The sequence below is a fragment of the Lodderomyces beijingensis genome (assembly GCF_963989305.1).
Source record: "Lodderomyces beijingensis strain CBS 14171 genome assembly, chromosome: 6".
NCBI classification, from domain to species: Eukaryota; Fungi; Ascomycota; class Pichiomycetes; order Serinales; family Debaryomycetaceae; genus Lodderomyces; species Lodderomyces beijingensis.
The window spans coordinates 1,157,200-1,176,549 of record NC_089975.1 but is presented as its reverse complement, the minus strand read 5'-3'; the positions used below and the strand labels follow the sequence as shown (position 1 = coordinate 1,176,549).

Here is a 19,350-nt window from a genome sequence, read left to right as displayed (position 1 = left end):
AAAAACCAAAGCAGAAAAGAACCGGCAAGAAATGGCATATTCCAACGCCCTCGCAGTGGGGTTAGCCGTGGGCATACCATCGGCATTAATCATCATCGCAGTCTTTATTTTTTGGTACAGAAACCAGCGTAGACAAGAAAAAGAAGATAACGAAGCGGGCACAATCGATAAGGACTTACAAGATGATCGAAGTTTTGAGTTGTTCCAAGAAGAGCTCCACAAGAAGCAAAGTTATGGCAAAAATGGCCTGGATATTCTATTGAAGGAGCACACTGTATCGGAAACTTCGAATGGAAGCTCCGAGAGTAACGTAAACTTGGATCAACAGGATACGACTGCGCTGGCGCTGACACACCCGTATGGTAAGCACGTATGGGTCCAGAACAACCAGCCAGAGCAGCAACAGCAGCCTGCACCACAGAATGCAAAGCACGCTTCTTCGTATGATTTCTACAACACATTCATCCCCACATTTGAAAACAGTACATCTCTGAACCCAACCCTGAACCTGAATCAAGGCCAAAACCCACCACCACTCACATCCAAACCATCTTCTGAATTGAGCAGAAGCATCCACAACATTTTCGGCAGTAAGCAAAACAATTCAACGTCCAAAGATGCCGCGGGGCCCATGTCTCACTCGGACAGCGCGTCGTCCATCTTGAGCCACCCCAACCATCTCCGGTCGCCTTCAAACGACTTGGACACCTTGGCCAAACAATTGAACAACCCGGTCTTTTTTGAAAAGTTGCCAAGCAAAGCTGCTGCGGAAGCAAGCGCAATCACCATCAGACCTCGCTATATTGCATCGCCAAATAGTAGAAGCGTCAATAACCTGAGTACGGATTTGTTGAACAACCATCTCGTGGGCGAAAACTCCGCTATGAATGATCACTATACTTATGAAGCACCCATCGTTGAAGTTGGGAAAACCGAGGAGATTATAAGAAAAATAGATAATGGCGACAAGACAAGTAAAGCCAGACCGGTTGTCGTCAAGCAGGAAAGTGTACCGGAAACACCATTGGAGAAGAAGAACCCACTCAACGGACAAATTGAGAATGCCTTTGATGCAAATATCGCCATCGAACCTACGCCGTTTAATGAGAAGAATGATGTTACTAATAAGGACGACAAGGTGATTCCACCTGTCGTATTCCAGTGAGCCAAAAATGGAAAAAGAAAAACGCAAAAAAAAAGTAGCAAAAATTACAATAGCAAAAACAGAAATCATGGTAATATCTAGTAAGCATTCGCTTGGAGGCATAGGTGTCAAGGGGAACGGCGGAATTTTGAAGCAGGGATCGAATTTGGGCATATCCAAGAAAATGCCCAGCTGTCAGCCCAGCTGTCACAGTGCTCATCCCCCATCTAGAGCTTGTTTTGTTCATCGGTTCCAGGGAACTATCTTCATCCTGACTTTTTTTGGTTCATTATTATTCATATTTAGTTTATCTTATAGATTGTATTTTAGTTTTGAAGTTTTTTTTCGGTTTTTTCTTCCTTTTTCTCGTGGTGAACGGTGTGGTTGACTTGATCAGACTGTCGTATGAGGAGTTCGTTATTGAATCTTGCGACCCCCCTTCTGCTTCCCCCCCTTAGCCATTTTCAACCTGTCACGATGCACGTTGACGCAGGAGTAAAAAGTTCTTGACTGCGCCTCTATCCTCTATTGTTGGAAAGTTATACGCCCTAGCAGTAAACACCACACACAGGGCACTCCCCCTCGGGAATAACAGTAAATCAGCACCTTCTTTCTCCTTTTTCCGGAAGTTATTTCCGGCTTGCAAAGTGTCGCGATATCAGAAAGGCATCATCGTTACGGAGAAACGAGGACAACCTTTGGAATCACGCTAGTTGACGATTGCGTTCCATGCCCAAACTACGAAAACAGGAGAGAGACTGAGATGAGCTACGAGCAGTCTATTCAAACCCGCCGAGATTGAGAAGTTTCTGTCTGAACGTCGACATGGAATCCCATGGTGGCGATATGAGTTTGGTGTTGTAATGACATTGCCCAATTCGGTAAAAATCCATGCAAAAGAAAACCCACACCAGAGACAAACCCGCGTGAATTTTCTAGCGCGAGTGTCGGCGTTTTGTATCGACGCGGCTCATCTTTTTCAAATACAGCTTCGAGCTCGTAATCATTGAATGTTCGCCTTTGATGAACGTTGGCTTTGCGATTGAAAAAGAAGCTTATCTCGTTTTTGGAAGAATTGCAGTGTGGCCGATCCCGTTGAATCGAGTACGAGTTTCCGCGAGATTTCGTTATTTCTTTGGGGGGGGGGGGGGAGGTGTTGTTGTTGTACTGGCAGATCTTACGTGCGACGGTGCGTTTCGTGATGTTTTCAACATATCTCGTGCTACTGGGATTTAGTTGGCCATTGCCTAGTACTACTTCACTCATGCAAACCTTACAGCTTGTAGATCGTGATATTTCACTATGTGTCTCCCACTCCTCGCTGAACTTGTGGATTTTACCGGGGATGCTCAAACAGGCTGTACACTGCACTGACTATCGTAATCTCAATTTTGCAGGCTCAACAATAACAGTTTTGGTTTCCTTAAAGACCCGTCCTTTTTTGTTATTGACCTTGTAAGGTGCAAGCCTTGGCTGCGAAAGAATAATTGCTGCATGTTGCAAAACGACGCTACCAAATTGTGGCTATTGCTGCAAAATTATATCCCCTCTGTTCCCCATTCGTTCCAATTTACTGCCTTTCTCAAGACATTCGCCATTTCAAACAATATTTTCATAGGTGTTTGTGTTTCTCAACCCAACCATACTTGCACCATTTTCATTAGTGTAGTTACTCATCTGTTTCAAGTATTACTTTCCGTGTTTTTACAGTGCTATTTGGTGTTGAATGTCCCAATTTTGAGCCTTGTCGATGGCCCCGCTTGATTAGTTCCAATACTGGCTCATTGATGTCGGCAACTGTAGCTTACAAGCTTCAAGACGAAATGGACTAGCGCAAAATCCAGTTAATGCACCCCCCTCCTCGCCCGACGGGCCACCACCACTCAAGTCACCATTAAAGGCGTTGATGGGCCTTCCACGGAGATGATGCCACTAGTGAGTTCGAGAGACAAAAAAGCATACATTGTAGTTTTCTCACTAACCAAGTTCCGTTCAATCGCTAGATAGAATGACGAAACGTTCAAAATAATAATTTTGAAAATCAAGCCTCGCCGCAACGTCGATTCCCAGTGAGATGGGATCTAGCAAACGTACGCCGTATTTGAATCTAGCTGCCTTGATTGCTCAGCAGAGGCCCTCTCCTTGGTTGCAGTATTCAATCAATTCGGTCATTGAAAAAAAAACCTAAAGCCTGCAGCACAGGGACAGAAATGAGGAAAGAGAAATCATTGACATGGGGAGCAATCAGCGCTAGCACTGGCACGTTGCAATTCTGTTGCTGTTGCTGATAAAGAAATAGCTGCCAAAATTGCGCTTTGTTTAACCCAGCATCTAGTTTCAAAGACTAAAAGTTATTGAAGATAGGGGAATGAAATGAAAGAGGGGAGGGGGTGTGTTTGGGGTTATGCGGTTACTGATCTGGGGTTTTTTTTTGAGTGCACGGCACTAAGTAAACTCATAATTTTTTTGATTTGGGGATCATCGCTCCACAGCTCAAAATTTTGAAAATCTGACAGCTTTGTTTCGATTAGTTTGACATGAGAGCCGTAGCTGGTGAGTTTGACGCAGGCGTGCTCAAAACCATCAGATTCCCACACCGTCTCCTAAAACTAGTTAGATGTCATCAATGATAACAAACAGTGGTCTAAAAAAGGTTGTTTTTTTTTAGTGTGGCATCACCAAACCAATTGGAGGAAAGGGATAGGAGATCATCAAGGAGGAATAGCTAATTCTTGCCCACTCGAGAACGATGGTTAGGCCAAGGCTACGGATCAAATTTGTTGGTTATGCTGGAATTGGAAAAGCACTTTTTTATTTTTGGTTCGTGGGTGGGGCCACCCATCATAAAACAATAAAGATCCCCTCAGCTTTAATTAGCTGACGATACCACTTTGATTTGGAAGTCGGTGGTAGAAGACCCAAACGTTATGAAACAGGAGCTCCAAGCGGGTGAATAGCATCTACAAAGGAAAAAAAAAGGACTAAGTATATATATGGATAATGGTGAGTCGAATTGTTTGACCAGATTTGGGTGGATGGGCAAAACTGACCATGTTGCAAACTTTGGTGTTCGTTCTTGGAGCAGCTTTCTTCATCTTTAAACTTGTCCAGTACCTGCGCCAGCAGCAGATCAGAAACAAGTACAACTGCAAGCCATGCACTGCATTAAAGACCTCCAATTGGAAGGAGTACTTCGGGTTAGACGTCTTGGTTGACTGGAAGAAGGACTTGGCACGAGGTTTGAAGCATCATGTCACCTACGGAAAATTCCAAAGGATGCAAGTATCAACATTCAAGCACCGTGTCATATTCAGATGGGATATTATGACCACTGACCCGGAGAATCTTCGCCACATGAAAAGCTCAGCTAATTTCAAGTTTTGGAACACGGGAGACAGACCGCAAGCGTTTGAGCCGTTGATGGGCGATGGCATCTTTTCGAGCGAGGGCGCAAGTTGGAAACATAGCAGGGTGATGCTCAGGCCGTTTTTCAACAAGGAAAACATCAAGCACATCACCATGATGGAACCGTTTGCCAAGGACGTCATTAGATTGTGCCAAAGGAGTCGCGAGAATATTGATCTCCAACAGGTTTTCCATTACTTCACCATGGACTACACCACTAAATTCTTGATGGGCGAAAGCTGTGATTCGTTAAAGGATGCCTTGGACGAGGTGACTCCGAATTCAATCAACAAGGACTTGAAATCGGGATTCGCGAGTGCGTTTGACAAGTGTGCCGAGATCTTGACGTTACGGGTCCTCTTGGGCAAAAAATTAATGTGGCTAACCAACTCGAAGAAGTTCCAAGAAGCAGTGGAAATCCAGCACTCCTTTGTCCGCTACTATGTGCAAAAGGCAATCGCAATGGATAAAGATGAGTTGGACAAAAACAGCGACAATGGCACTTGTTTCCTATACGAGATTGCAAAGCACACCAAGGACCCCAAGGTCTTGCAAGATGAGATTATGAACATCATCTTGGCAGGAAGAAACACGACCGCCTCGCTTCTTTCCATGTTGTTCTTTGAGCTCTCGAGGGAGGAGAACAAGCACGTTTGGCACAAATTGAATCGAGAAGTCAGAGCTGCTTTCCCTTCGATCGAGAGTATTACTTTTGAAAGCATCAACAGGTGTGAATATTTAAAGTGGTGTCTTTATGAAATGCTCAGATTCAACCCCGCGGTGCCGGTGTTTTCCAGGACCGCTGCAACGGACACCATCTTGCCACGCGGCGGAGGCAAAGATCAAAAGTCGCCGATATTTGTTGCAAAGGGGCAAGTGGTAATCTACGCAGTCCTCGCAGCCCATCGCAATGCCGAGAACTTCGGTGAGGACCCGGATACTTTCAGCCCTGAAAGATTTGCCGAACCTCCCAAGAACGGTGCATTTATGCCGTTTGGATTCGGGCCCCGTTTATGCTTGGGGCAACAACTAGCAATGACTGAGGCTAGTTATCTCACCATCATCATGTGTTTAACATTTAGCGAGATTGAAAAAGTGGGAAACTTGCCTTATCCTCCAAGAACATCTAGCTCGGGAACTCAACGGCTCATGGACGGTTGCCGCGTGAGATTGAAATAAACAGTGCATGTCCCTAACAACGTTTAGTGACATACCCGTTTATGTTGATATTGATAAAGGGCACATGTCCTGGCTTAAAACAAGGGTTTGGAAAAGATGTAGATGACACCACGATTTTTGCACCTCTCGATTTGACGCGAACTTGCGTCTCATGTAGCCACTGCGCCCTAACTTCCCACAGCTAGAGTACTTTCTAGAATGCGAGACAAGTGTTGAGCGACGTGGTGGTGGTGGTTTTGGTTCTAGAATGTACTTTTTGCAGGTAGAATTTCGTCTTGTAGATTCCATCAAAAGAGCGCGGAGATGACCCGCAATTAAAACGTGGGGGAAACATCAACCGGAGCAATAGCGATTAAAACATCGTTGATCCTCCCAACTCTGGTGTACCTCAACGCCTGCTACGGAAACAAATCTGGCGTGAATTATCACTAGCGTGAGATGATGTTCAGGTCGAGTCAGCTTATAGGGCTTCGTGCTCATCGGTTCCCCACACTCAAACCCATCTCATCGTCTTCCACGGCCACGGTCCGTTTGCTCCATCGTTCTCCACAACCACAACCACGGCAAAGGTATCAATCCGTATTCGGATTTAAGTTCCAGGACCAACCACGTTTGCGCTTTGCTCATGCCAGATTTCAGGCCCGCAGATATTCAACCTACCGCAGATTCAACAACTCGCAATCGACGCCCTTGGCGCAATACTACATCCAGCTCTTAACCAGCCGCAATGCGTTATACATACTTGCAGCACTACTAGCGTTCTACATCTACAATCTCCACGAGGCACCCTACACCCACAGACGCCGCTTCATCTGGGTCCCGTACTGGCTCGAGACCAAGATCGGCGACTACTCCTATCGGCAAATCATGGCTCAGTACGGATCGATGATCATGCCGCATCTGAACCCGCTCTATGGCCGCATCTCCAGCATCATGAACCGGTTATTGGCTACTGCGATCGCCAATGATGAAAACAGCGCGCAGAAGCAGCATTTGAGGAGCTTGTCTTGGGAAATCAACATTATCCACAACGACCGCTTGCCTCCCAACGCATTCATCTTGCCTAATGGCAAGATCTTCATCTTTAGTTCGATCTTGCCCATATGCGAAAACGACGATGGAATCGCGACTGTGTTGGCGCACGAGTTGTCGCATCAGTTGGCGCAGCATTCGAGCGAGCAGTTGAGCTCGCAGCCTATTTACATGGTGTTGCTGGGGGTGCTCTATTCGTTAACGGGCATCTCGTGGTTCAACGACTTGTTGATCAACGGGTTGTTCACTATGCCTGCCTCAAGGGAAATGGAGACGGAGGCTGATCATATTGGATGCGAGATCTTGGCGAGAAGTTGCTATAATCCGCAACAGGCGGTCCAGTTTTGGGGGAGGATGGAGAGCGCAGAGAAGAGATTGAGTGGCATGAATGGTGGTGGTGGCGGTGGCGGTGGTGCGTTGGAGTGGTTTTCGAGTCATCCTGCTACCGCTAGGAGGATACATGATATCGAGTCTTGGATGCCGCAGTTGCAGGAGATGAGAGAAAGTAGTGGTTGTTACGAGTATGGCAAGTTCCATAACTTTAGTAGCAATTTCTTCAAGAGGTGAGTGGGGTTGAGGTTGCTAGATTTATACATAGAGCGCATCAAAAAACGGTAAAAGAAACGAGTCAAGTAGAGACGAGTCTTATAATTTTATTCTAAATGTCTATGGAAAATGTCCTTTTCTTATCCCAATGTAACCTTCCGGAGCAGTTGAAACGTCCTTCCAAATTCCAGATAGCTCGCCACCTTCGATGCCTTGTTCACTCACCATGTTGCCCCACCATTTCAATTTATGTGGGTGGTACTGAACAGTGAAAAAGATCAACAAGGAACTGAATGCAACACCGGCCGTCAAGGCACTGGTCAAGATGTAGTTGTATTTGTTCCACCACAACAGGTAGTTCTTCTTTATCTCATACATGAAAATGTACGACAAGTAAAGCCCACCAGTAAAGTATGACAAGTTGTAGGGAGCATAGTCCAAGAACCCGCCAATAATGATTGTTGGTTGGAAAAAAGCTGCAAGTCTCCGTGGTCCTTTGAACTTAAACCAGTAGCATGGGATAACAAGGAGTACGCCGAGCAAGAAGCACCATTTCAAAACAGGGTATACTCCGCCAAACACCTTGGCGGGGCCAATGGCACCATACTGGACACTCGAGTAAAAATACGTGTTTGCGCCGGGACAGCTAAGTTTGTCCTTTTGGTGCCGGTCGCAAATGTCAGGGATATGCGCAAGCTGCCAGTTTGCCACGCTTAGTGACACAACCATATTCAACAACGTTGAGATGACTTGTCCCTTGAAGATAGCTCGCGGCGGCACTTTGGCATAATGGGCTAGTTTCTGATCCGTAATGTAGTTACTCGCTTGGGAATCAATCACAAACCCAAACGCTTTCAATGTTATCAAGGCTATGCCCGAGTTGGGGATGGCGTAGCCGACAATCAACTCCACCAACACGTTCAAGCCAAATGAAAACCCCGTCGTTGAGGCAATGGCGGTGATGGGCACCAAAAACACAAAGTTGATGGCGATGGTGAAAAAGATCCCCCACACTGGGGTCTCGACTTCATAAAATAGCACCACTGCCATGGCAAACAGAGTGCTCACTACCAAGATAATGATGAACCACAAGTCGGGAACCTCTTTGTAGTTAGCCATCATTTTGCAATGCGGGTCGTCGGCAAACCGTCCAAATCGGTCATTATTGTGATTATGGCTTTGATTCTTTTTCCACCTAAATGCATCTGCCAATGTCATCCACATGCTGACAAAACTGGCCCGCATGGTGCTCCACTCAGTCACGAGATGATACAAGATTGAAAACGGGTATAGACAGAAATAGGCACCATAAAGCACGAGGTTTGCCGCGGAAAAGTATGGCGGTCCTATTTCTTGGTACTTTGCCTTGTCGAAATGGCTGTTTTCATTTAAAATGTCATGGACATTATAGGTTTCTGCCTTGTTGTTGAACAAGCGGTTTGAGTTGATGGGGAAGTAGGAAGTGAAGTTGTTGTTTGTGTAGTACACTATCAAAATCACCATGAATGCCAACATGGACCCCAAGTATCTGTTTGCATAAGTGAAGAAGGGAATTGTCAAAGCACCGCCGCTGTTTAGCACCGTCCAATCGAAAGATGGAACAGGGTTGAGCCCGAGACCCACGTTGCTTCCCGTGACGTTTGTCAAGTGAACCAGTTTGGGGTTGAGCCATGTGGGCCAGTTGAAATTGCTCAATGCTTGGAATAAGTATCCGGGCACCCAGTACCAGCAAAAGCTGCAACAAGTTACCACGAAAAAAAACTTGAACCGCGATATCCTCCATCCGTTTACTGTGGTATTGTCCTGGCTCAACAAGGCTTTATTGAGCGCGATGGTAGGCAAGATCCCCGGCCAAAGCGCACGGCTAGGGTAGATGCATATTTTCTTCATGATCATGGCAAAGCTAAAGCCAAGAAATTGCGTTCCAACAGTGAGCAAGACTTGGAACGTCAACGTGACCCATTTCAACCCGTAGAATCTGTCTAGTTTCATGACAAAGATGTTGTAGATCAGGTAGGGGACACCAGCACTGCACGAGTAAATAATCGTGCTCAACATCATTTCCTTTTCCGTCCATGGGCCCGGGTTCAAGTCTGCGACAAAGGGCCCGATTTTGATTCGCCGATTGGGCATGAACCTTTGCCAAAGTCGACCCGAGGGTAGCAACAACACCTGCACGGTGTGGGAGTTTAAACTAATGTTTGGCATTCGATGCACAAAGAAGCTGTTGACGAGGGACCCAATGATTGTCCATGCAAACCCGATAAAATAACAGCGCAAGGTCTCGCATGGCACGCTTGGATCATCAAAGGGGTCTGTTATCGCTCGAATTTCAGGGTAGGGCGAATGGAAATGGATCAATGCCGCTTCTAGTCGTGTTTGTAGTTGCCAGTCGACAATGTGGAGATACGTCTTGTTCTTGAACCTGTCAATGAACTTTTCCTCGACTCCACTTTTCAACTCGACATCATTGTCCTCTTCGTCTTCCTCGTCTTTAGTGGGGATCTGGCTGACTAAAGACTCAATCAACCGGTAGTCCTCGCGGAGGAAATTGACATCGTCCTTATGCTCCACGAGTGCGTTTCTGAGAATTTCAATTGCCTGGCCAATTCCAAGATGCGCAATCTTGTCAATCATGAATCGGGTAGATCTTGACCAATCTTGCATGGGGAGCACCCCAGACACATATATTTCATCGCTGATGACACCTAATCGCAATAATATAAGTAACAGCTGCGATTCTGTAAGGTCACCATTCCCCTTGTCCCTCGCTACTTCTCCTTCTTCTTCAGGGTATGGCTGCAAAGGTATATATTCTACCATAATCAAGCTAAGCAACCTCCAACTGAAGCAAATGCTTCTAACAACAGCGGGACCTTGGCTTACGATAGAGTCTCCCAACTGGCACCAAATCCAACCCTGGGGTGGTGATAACGGCAGTGACACGTATCCGTGTCGTGTCTGGAAAACTTCCGGATTTCGCGTCATTCCCAATTCGGCAATCTCACAGCGGGCACAAGCCGCAGCGGAGGCGGCTCCCACTAAAGCATCGCCGAGTAGACTCTAGAAGCGAAGCAGGGAAATAACAGTGGTTGTATGAGATCCAAAGTCTCTACAACTTAGCTGAAATGGGCTTCATCCACACACACACACGAGCACGGCCCGAGAAGTCAGGATTTGTTTCCCAAAAGTTAGCCGCAACAGTTTAAGCTTTCAAATGAAAAAAAAATCGGCAGCGGAAGGCCCGACCCGCAAACAAAAAGAGTTGAAAAATCCGAGTTGGAAGTGTTACCCATGTTGCATAAAAGCTTCTTAATCAGCTTATCCACCCCCTTGTCCAGGCCCTTGTGGATGGCACAGTCTGCTTGGCTTATCGCTCAACCCCCGCTTATCGGTGTTCGCTGGCTGCGAAAAAATTGCGCGCGCCGGTCCGGAACGCTAAGGGGGCGGTTGTGAACGCCCCCGCAAGATAAGAGATGTAATTCCGAAACGAATCAGAGTTCCACTCCCCATGCGCCGACTGGACAAAGGCACAAGGAGTTGAAATTTTGACTTTTTTAGACGAAGGAGGTGGGGAGCTTATCAAAAACCTATAGTGGTGAAAATTTTAGTCCCAATCTGCTCTTTCTTTCATAGTTTTGTGGGCGAATATATAAATTTCCACCGATTATCACTTGCAACATTTATCACCACCACGAGCTAGAAGTGACAGACAATGCTCACGGAAAATTACAAGGAGTTGGCGCTCAAGGCAGAGCGTGTCTACGAAACCTCGCTTGAAAAAGCACTCAAAGTGGCCGAGTTTGACTCCAGCCTCACCGAAAAATACCAAGCACTTCCATCAGCTCGAGGCGCAAGTACAAGCGAGTATGGCTCGCCTGCAAAGCATCCTTTTGAAGTTTACCTCAAGACGTTACCTCAGTCGATCTTGGATATCACCGAAAAGGACCCCGTTGGCCTCTTGGAAGACTTGAAAACCAAAAAAATATCCTGTGTTGAGGTGTTGAAAGCCTACACCGCGGCCGCGATAGTCGCGTCCAAATTGACCAATTGCGTGTACGAATTCTTGCCCGATGAAGCATTGGAGTTTGCTCGTGGTCTAGACAGGGACTATGAGTCTAAAAAGGGCTTGCCCTTGTATGGCTTGCCGTTCTCAATCAAGGAAATGGTGCCCTTTGTCGGTAAAGCCGTCACGCATGGATCGTTGTGCTATTTGGACAGAGTAGTCGATTACAACGCTGACATTGTCAACATTTTGATCGAAAATGGCGCCTACCCCTTTGTTCGAACCACCAACCCTCAGTCGTTGATGATGCTTGAGTGTGTTTCGTATACCCACGGAAGAACCGTCAACACTTTCAACAGCGACTTGACGAGCGGGGGCTCTTCAGGTGGGGAGGGCACTTTGAACGGGTTGTATGCTAGTCCATTTGGTCTTGGCAGTGACATTGGTGGCAGTATCAGATCGCCAGCGGCATTCAATGGTATCTACGGGTTGCGGTCGACTTTGGGCAGATTACCCACGGCCGATTATTTTTCGTGTAATATCGGCTCGGAGTCGATCTTATCTGTCACGGGCCCGCTTTCGAGATCGCTCGATACGGTCAACTTGGTGATGAAGACCGTGATTGACTCCAAGCCGTGGTTGGTTGACCCCACCTTGGCTCCCGTTGAATGGAAACCAGAAACCAAGACAAAATTTCGCATTGGGATCATGACCTCAGACAACATTGTCAATCCGTCACCCCCGATTCAACGTGCCTTGAAAATAGTCCACCAGAAAATAGGCAACTTGGCCAACTTTGAGTTGGTGAAGTTTGAACCTTTTGAGCACGAGCGAACGATGCCGATTCTCAGTAAGCTCTATTTCGAGGATGGAGGACGCGACTTCCAGTCGACGGTAGCGGAAACGGGCGAGCCCATACTCGAGCAAACAAGCTGGGCCATTGATGGAGTCAAGGATTTGGACATGCACGAGCAATGGGAGTGGAACTTGGCAAAACAGAAATATAGAAAAGATTATTTGAAATATTGGATTGGGTATACGGACAAGGAAGGGAATGTGCTCGACGCTGTCATTGCGCCAGTTTACCCTAACGTGGCTCCAAAGCATAACAAGGGCAAGTATTGGAACTATACATGTCAATGGAATCTCTTGGATTACCCCGTCTTGGTGTTTCCCGTGACTATCGTCGACGAGAAATTGGATCTACCTATCAAGGATTACAAGCCATTGAACGAGATGGACGAGTTTCACTATAAGGAGTACAACGATCCCAAATCGTTTGCCAAAGCACCCGTGAACTTGAGCTTGATAGGGTTGAGAAACACCGACGAGAAATTGATTGAAATTGCCAAGGTCTTGAGAGAGGAAATCGGTGACATTTTCGCGGGACAAGACTAAACTACAAGCACGAACTTTGATAATAATTGCAAAAACGAAACTTGGGTATCGGTATAAAACAGCTATGTAAGCGTTACATGTATAAATGTTGTTGATCAACGAAGAAGAACTGAAAAGTGGAAGTAACTTTTTGTTTTTTTTTTTTGGGGGGGTAGTTAATTTGAGCCCCTTAAGAACAGCATTACTTTGGAATGTACCAAACATTCTCTTTGCAAGTGCTGTTGGTTAACGAGTCGATGGCCTTGTAAGTACCAGTCAAAACGTTACCCTGGAGGTTGTGGTAGTACCAGATCTCATCGATTGCGCCGTCCAAGCAACCAACGTAGACTTCTCCACCGTGAGCGTCGGCTAACGCGCGTTGCACGTCAGCTAACTTGTACTGTTTGGCAACGGTGGGGTAGATTCCAGCTGCGGCCAAGAACTCATAGGTGTCCAATTGTGACCAGATCTCCACTGTCTTTTTGTAGAAATTGACTGCTTGTTCGTGTTCTTTGAAGCCGGAGTCGAAACATGGTGGGTTCAACGTGTTCATGCACGTGCCGTGCTTGTTGTATTCGTGTTCCCATAACGCGATGCTGGCCTGGTCGGCCACGTTGGATTTCAAGGTGTTGATCCAGTATCTTTTCATCACCGCCAACAACTCGGGCTCGTTGAACTCAACGCCAATCAAGTGGGTGAGGTTGTCTCTTTCGTCAGAGACTTCCAAATCAGGCTGGCAGTTGGAGCTGTATTTCCCGTCGCAGTGGTCGTTCCACAAGCCGTGGATGGTGAATGTTCTCTTCAAGTCGTCGTAGAGTGAGTCGACTTGGCTTTGCACGTCTGCCTTGACGATATCTCTAGCAGTGCCGTTGACGGCAACACTCAACAAGGTGGTGTTGTAGTCCCAGAACTGCGCTTGCATCAAAATACCGTAGTTTTCAAAACAGCATTGGTCCTCAGTGGCGATGGCACTGGTGTTGTGGCACGACCACGAGTTCTTGCTCTTGTCGATGAACGCGGAACAGTCCTTGACGGGGTAGACATTCCCCTCCGACGAAGAGTCAGCCGAAGTTCTGTGGCCGTGGAAGCTCTTGGCAAAGTATGGAGCATAGGCGGAAGTAGCGACAATGGTCTGAGCCGCCAAGGTCAAAGCTGCCAAAGTCAACGAGTTGATTCCGTACATCGTGGCTGGTCAAAATCGTGTTTTGCTGTAACCGGCTCGAGGACAATTCCTCTGCTTTATATACATACACACTCACTTCAACTTTATAGTGCCGCTCGAGCTTGAGGATAGGATTCGCCCCGGCGCCGTTGAGGAAGAAACAAAAATTATTATTACCTCTCTTGCAATACAATAGCCCTGAGATGCAAATGCAAGAGGCCTCGATTTAGTCTCCTCCTTCTCCTGCGTGTTTTCCAGTGAAGACAATAAATTGATAGCTTTTAGCTGACTAGCATTTGCATAATTCTCGACCACTGCTGAAACCAGGAGCAAGGACCCACGCCCACATGGGGTGGGGGGGCACGGTAGTCCCATCGATGTCTTGCACCTCGAGTAAAGCAAAATCCCCAACTCGCACCTGTTTGATCAATTCTAATTATTTGGTTTGGTTAAATTACCGATTAAGCCAAGGCGAACGAAATACGAATTGGATTTGTTTTGGTTAACTAAAAGCCCATCTTTAGTCGTGGGGGGCATATTGTACAAATCGAGTGCAGACCAGAGTTGTCGATAATTTGCACCAATTGGGCAAATTGCAAATTGCAAAACAGCCATGTGGGTCTTCTTCTCGCACCCCCTTAATTTTTGGCAATTTTCACGAGAGGGCCCGTGGTGCCTCCGTCGGAACTGTCCATCTCTTTAATTCCCCCGTTTATACAGCCGGTGTGTTTGGCCATAACATTGAGAAAACAACCCCCCCCCCCCCTTTTCCCACTGAAAACGAATTGGTAGGCTTGGAGATTAGGGTTCAAGGTAACTTCAGAATGCCCTTTGGATTTCTTCAACGGCATTTTCCAGCGCAGAGCACGCGGGGACTGAGTTGGACCATAAACAAGCAGATGTAAAAAAAGGACTTGATATTTCAGATGGGCCTTTGGAGATCTCTCGCAATTTGAGCGTTGGCTGTGAAATTGACAAAAGAAGAAAGGAAAAACGGTTAGCGAATTCGGCTTCTCCTATTTTGTTGAAAGTGAAGACACTTATGGCGCACCGTAATTCGTAACAATTTTGATATAAATGGCTGCGAAATGTAGTCAGTAGTCACTAGTCGATTGGCACGGTGCCCTCTTTAACAGACAGCGTATAACGCATTCTTACAAATCCACTTAAGTTAGATCTAAGTTTACAGAGTAAAAGGACGACCTATTGTCAAAGTTAGCTAAAAAAACCTATCGAGGAGTAAGAGCGAGTGCTCTTCTCATAGACAAAGATCTAGTTCTTCCAACGTAAACCTCGCATTCTCTGTATCAACCTCGCCTTTTTCGCTGTCTCCACCCTCGCCAACTTCAACATTGTCAAGCCGGGGGTAAAAGGGAACCAACGCATCGGCACATTGAACATAACCGTTATTAAACACTTTCCAAAAAGGATCGCGCACTTTTCTCGCTGGGTGAAACAATCCAGCCCACACATAGTTCATGAACGTTCCATTACCCAAGACCAATCGCAAGGCACCTAAACTCTCCAAAATCCTCGAAATGACATGAGGTGAAGTTTCGTAAATGTTAGGGATGATCAAATTTAGAAAATGCAAAAAGACATCACCATAGTCGCTATCGATCAACCCATATGAGTTTATCGCAATGTGGAAAATCACGGTTGCGGCAGTTTGCCGATGCACCAAGTCGCGGTCAATCAAGGCGTCTTCCAATAAGGGCGTAATGGCAAACAAGTAATCCTTGGTCGTCTTACCGTCCAAATACTCAAACATAAAACTCAACGCTTTAAGAACTCCGTTTTGTACATTCTTTTCCGGCGTTCGGTACTCATTCATAATCGCTGGTAAAACGGTAAACGGCTGGCACGTTTCGGCAACAATCCCCATAGCCACCGCGGTGCAGACACGGAGTTGACGTTCTTGCACTTTTAAATTGTTCAAAAGCATCACGATGACATCCTGGGGACCAATTGTGCGAGAAATGTAACCAAAAGTTGCATTAGCGGCGACCCGGACCCGCTTCCGGGTAGACTTCAACATCTCCAACAAGTCAAAACAGATTCTCATCCATTCCTTGGCGTTGATGGTCTCTGCTTGCTTTTTAGCAATGAGTCCCACTAGCTTGATGCTCGATTCCTGCACTTTTTCGTGCCTGTTTTTCAACACGGGTGTGAGTGTCGGCAAGAGCTGGTTCACTGACGGATTTGTCATCTGCAAAAGGCTCTGTTCGCTCATGGTGTTGATGCACGAATACAAGGCATTTATGATGGACCCGAGAACCTCGGGGTAAACTTCACCAAGGGACTCATACAATATCAAGATCAACTTGTTCAACAAGAAATCCCCTTCATCGTCGCTGTTTTGTCTAATGACGGGTGCTATAATGGCAACTAGATCGCAGGCCAGCTGTCTAATCTCCGGTGACTTGTTTTTCATTCGGTATAGCACGCTACTGATTATCGAATTCAAGTGCGGTTTTAGCCTGGTGCCAAGTGCCATAGCCACGGAGCCAAACGCTTGAATGTAAATCTTGTTTTGCGTCGTTTGCTCCTGATAGGCAAAGAGCACCCCGTCCACCAAAACTCGCACTTCATCGCTGGTCATTGCAATGAGCTCATCGCGACTGTTGGCTATAAGCAAGTTGATTGCTTCAACAGCGAGTTTCCGTAGTGGCTCATTATCATCTTTGGTGTAATAAACAACGCTCCGCAAGATTGAAAGAATGTCAAATCTGTTTGCAAGATGGTTGGTTGCGGAAACAACCAACCTAGGGATTTGCGATGTGTCAGTAGCAGTTCGCCTGTTCCAAAAGGCTTTGAAAAAAGGTACAATTAAACTAGAATTGTAATCAGGCACAAGATCTCGTGTCAATGGGAGCTTCACCAACACGTTCAAAATCGATTTCCTCATGTCTTCATCGGGTGCGCCGAAATGATTTGCAAGTAAGTAGATAGTTTCCCTAGCGTAATAGTTTGTATACTCTTCGTATCGGGCATCATACGCCATCAACGGCGCCAACGCACCCACGCATCGCAAAAACGCTGCAAGTCCCCGACCTCTCTGTCTTCGAATCTCATACCACAATGGCTCCAAGATCAGCTCGAACGAATCAATACCAAAAGGGGAAACATTTTCAGCCAACTGAGCCAAGGTCAATACAGTAATTGTCTTGACCTGCAGCATCTCATCGTGAATCGTTGGAGCTAGAATGTCGACTAGTTGAGGCAAGAACGGGAGCAAAGTGGACCCGTTGCCGCTGCCCAAACTGATGCACAACTGCTGAACAACTTTAATTCCCGTGTGCCGTGCCGTCCATGTCTTTTTCGATCGAATCACTGCTCTTAAAAAGGGGAGAAACTGGTTGAACCCAACTGTATTTGCCACAATAGCCAAGACTCTGGAAGTTAGATTCCGCACATACTCGTCAACATGGTCCAAATCGGGTCTCACGGATGCAATCATATTGGCAAACCCGACAGATTTCGTCAAGTTGACGAGGATCTCGCTCGTTTCCATCCTCGTTGTTGAATCTTCATCGATCAAAAAGGGCGATAGCACGTGGATGATTTTCAGCGTATAGGGCCGTATGGAGTCATTCAACCGCGACATGATCCGGCCAACCATCTTGACCAACAAATGTCGTTCCTGGGGAGCAATTGAAGGCTCCAATATCACGGGCAAGATTTGACTTAGCAACGTCTTGGGACCAAATTTGACTGCATTTTCAGTCAATGCTCGCATTGCTCGCTTGCGCACTATGGGCGTCCCGTTCTTGGCCCGTAGCACTAGCTTCATCGACAGCACCTGTTTCTTTTCGTCCTCGGTGAGGTCCTCGGGCTTGATTTTCAAAAGTTCACCAAAGTGCTTGGCATCTTCCTCTTTGAAATAGTCGAGCCCCTGTGCTCCAGGAAGTGATAATGCAAGCGATGATTTTGCAGCTAAAGTTCCTGATTCATTGGTGGGCGGGGCATAGTATTCCTTTGCAGCCACGCTCAGCTCGTGCCGATTCTCCTGCAACGCCTGTATCGTTGGGGGGCTATTTAGCAGGGCATCTTTCCTCTTTTTACTCGGAACATTCTCAACCTCAAGACCTCGTTTCTTGCCCGAGGCACCATTTTCGTCTTTCGCTTCCTTCTCCTTCTCATCATCGAAATTCAAATCTATGTTTCTCAGGAATCTTTGCCGGTTATAGTCGTTCTTGTTGATTCCATCTTGCACTTCTTGAGTTGGCACCGATACATCTCTCTCGAATTCCTTCTCGAGCTCGTTCTTTAGCGAGCTGGGAATGGAGTAGTTGCCAGCCAAAGTGTTTCCATTTGACGGCATCTAATCGTCTAATCGTCGTTGAACTGAGGCCTTTCTGTCGTGCCTTGGATTGCAAGAACTTTACAAGACCTTTCAAGTTTTCAAATGTTTGAATGTGGAGTGCGCCATCTCTTCGATGGGCATTCTCATCAAAATTGCAAAACTTGTACCCATCATCATCATAACCCACCACCTTTTTTACCTGAATAACACAAGATGTCCAGCCAGAATGCTACGGTGCTACTATCGAGACTACTATCTTTGAAGGAAAACTCGTCGTTCCACTTGATACTAGACTCGTTGACTCAATCTTCGTACTACCTAGTTCAAGAATATGTACATCATCTCAAATCCAACAAGGTCATATACCTATCTTTTGAAACCGTGAGCCGGCCGCACTACGCCAGTGAGTTCATCGACTGTGCAAAGAAGCAAGATCTGCATAGCGAAATCATTCTCGCCGTCCAGAACATCACCAAGAGTCAATCGGCTCCCGCCGCGGCATCATTATCTTCATCTTCTTCAGCTTCGAAAACATTGATTGTGGTTGACTCCTTGAATTATATCGCCAGCGAGAGTCTAGCTCAATTCATAGCAAGCATCGTCGGACTGAATATCGTGGTTGTGGCTACGTTCCATACGAATTGCGTTGCTCCGTTTTCTGGTTTCACAAACTATCCATCTAGTCTCGCCTTGGTGACGTATATAGCGAGCACGATCTTTGAAGTTGAGCCATTGTTGGACCCGTCGGTGGACGTGGAACTGCTCGAAAGGCAAGTTGCCCGCTTGAAGTTTCCCGTTAATGCACATTTGAATGACGAAGTGTTTAAAGTTGTGCTTACCAATAGGCGGAAATCGGGAAGATCAGTTATTTACCAGTTTATAATAGACTCGAAAAAGCACAGCTATGAGCTCTTCACGGACAAGAGTGCGGTTGAGAATAATGAAGAGGACGAAGAGTTGCTCAAGGATTTGACCACTTTTAATTTAACCACTAGCAATAAGCAGAAGTTGGCGAGAGAACAAGTCGAGCTTCCGTTCATGCAAGCGCAAGAAGCGTTGGGATCTACGGGAGGTGCAATTGTCTACGAATACGAAAAGGACGATGACTATGATGAAGAAGATCCTTATGAAGACCCATTCTAATTACCGATAGATACACATCCATATACATACAAAGATGTATATATATATTT

At 46.4% G+C, this 19,350-nt stretch overlaps 8 protein-coding genes across 8 annotated transcripts; 5 read left to right on the top strand and 3 right to left on the bottom strand. All coding sequences in view use genetic code 12, as the record gives it.

Moving 5' to 3' along the window:
• Positions 1 to 31: 31 nt before the first annotated feature.
• On the top strand, positions 32 to 1,165 carry LODBEIA_P52080 (uncharacterized protein; the record flags this gene model as incomplete). Its single annotated transcript, XM_066975515.1, has 1 exon — positions 32 to 1,165. The coding sequence occupies one exon, from the start codon at positions 32 to 34 to the stop codon at positions 1,163 to 1,165; it is 1,134 nt and encodes a 377-aa protein (XP_066832146.1).
• A 3,030-nt stretch (positions 1,166 to 4,195) lies between these two features.
• On the top strand, positions 4,196 to 5,728 carry LODBEIA_P52070 (uncharacterized protein; the record flags this gene model as incomplete). Its single annotated transcript, XM_066975514.1, has 1 exon — positions 4,196 to 5,728. One exon carries the CDS (start codon positions 4,196 to 4,198, stop codon positions 5,726 to 5,728), a length of 1,533 nt encoding a protein of 510 aa, XP_066832145.1.
• Positions 5,729 to 6,166: 438 nt separating this feature from the next.
• On the top strand, positions 6,167 to 7,327 carry LODBEIA_P52060 (uncharacterized protein; the record flags this gene model as incomplete). The annotated part of the gene is made up of 1 exon (XM_066975513.1): positions 6,167 to 7,327. The coding sequence occupies one exon, from the start codon at positions 6,167 to 6,169 to the stop codon at positions 7,325 to 7,327; it is 1,161 nt and encodes a 386-aa protein (XP_066832144.1).
• Positions 7,328 to 7,426: 99 nt separating this feature from the next.
• On the bottom strand, positions 7,427 to 10,294 carry LODBEIA_P52050 (uncharacterized protein; the record flags this gene model as incomplete). The annotated part of the gene is made up of 1 exon (XM_066975512.1): positions 7,427 to 10,294. One exon carries the CDS (start codon positions 10,292 to 10,294, stop codon positions 7,427 to 7,429), a length of 2,868 nt encoding a protein of 955 aa, XP_066832143.1.
• Positions 10,295 to 11,021: 727 nt separating this feature from the next.
• LODBEIA_P52040 (uncharacterized protein) lies at positions 11,022 to 12,710 on the top strand (the record flags this gene model as incomplete). Its single annotated transcript, XM_066975511.1, has 1 exon — positions 11,022 to 12,710. One exon carries the CDS (start codon positions 11,022 to 11,024, stop codon positions 12,708 to 12,710), a length of 1,689 nt encoding a protein of 562 aa, XP_066832142.1.
• A 181-nt stretch (positions 12,711 to 12,891) lies between these two features.
• Positions 12,892 to 13,872, bottom strand: LODBEIA_P52030 (uncharacterized protein; the record flags this gene model as incomplete). Its single annotated transcript, XM_066975510.1, has 1 exon — positions 12,892 to 13,872. One exon carries the CDS (start codon positions 13,870 to 13,872, stop codon positions 12,892 to 12,894), a length of 981 nt encoding a protein of 326 aa, XP_066832141.1.
• Positions 13,873 to 15,109: 1,237 nt separating this feature from the next.
• LODBEIA_P52020 (uncharacterized protein) lies at positions 15,110 to 18,175 on the bottom strand (the record flags this gene model as incomplete). Its single annotated transcript, XM_066975509.1, has 1 exon — positions 15,110 to 18,175. The coding sequence occupies one exon, from the start codon at positions 18,173 to 18,175 to the stop codon at positions 15,110 to 15,112; it is 3,066 nt and encodes a 1,021-aa protein (XP_066832140.1).
• A 195-nt stretch (positions 18,176 to 18,370) lies between these two features.
• Positions 18,371 to 19,300, top strand: LODBEIA_P52010 (uncharacterized protein; the record flags this gene model as incomplete). Its single annotated transcript, XM_066975508.1, has 1 exon — positions 18,371 to 19,300. One exon carries the CDS (start codon positions 18,371 to 18,373, stop codon positions 19,298 to 19,300), a length of 930 nt encoding a protein of 309 aa, XP_066832139.1.
• Positions 19,301 to 19,350: the final 50 nt, after the last annotated feature.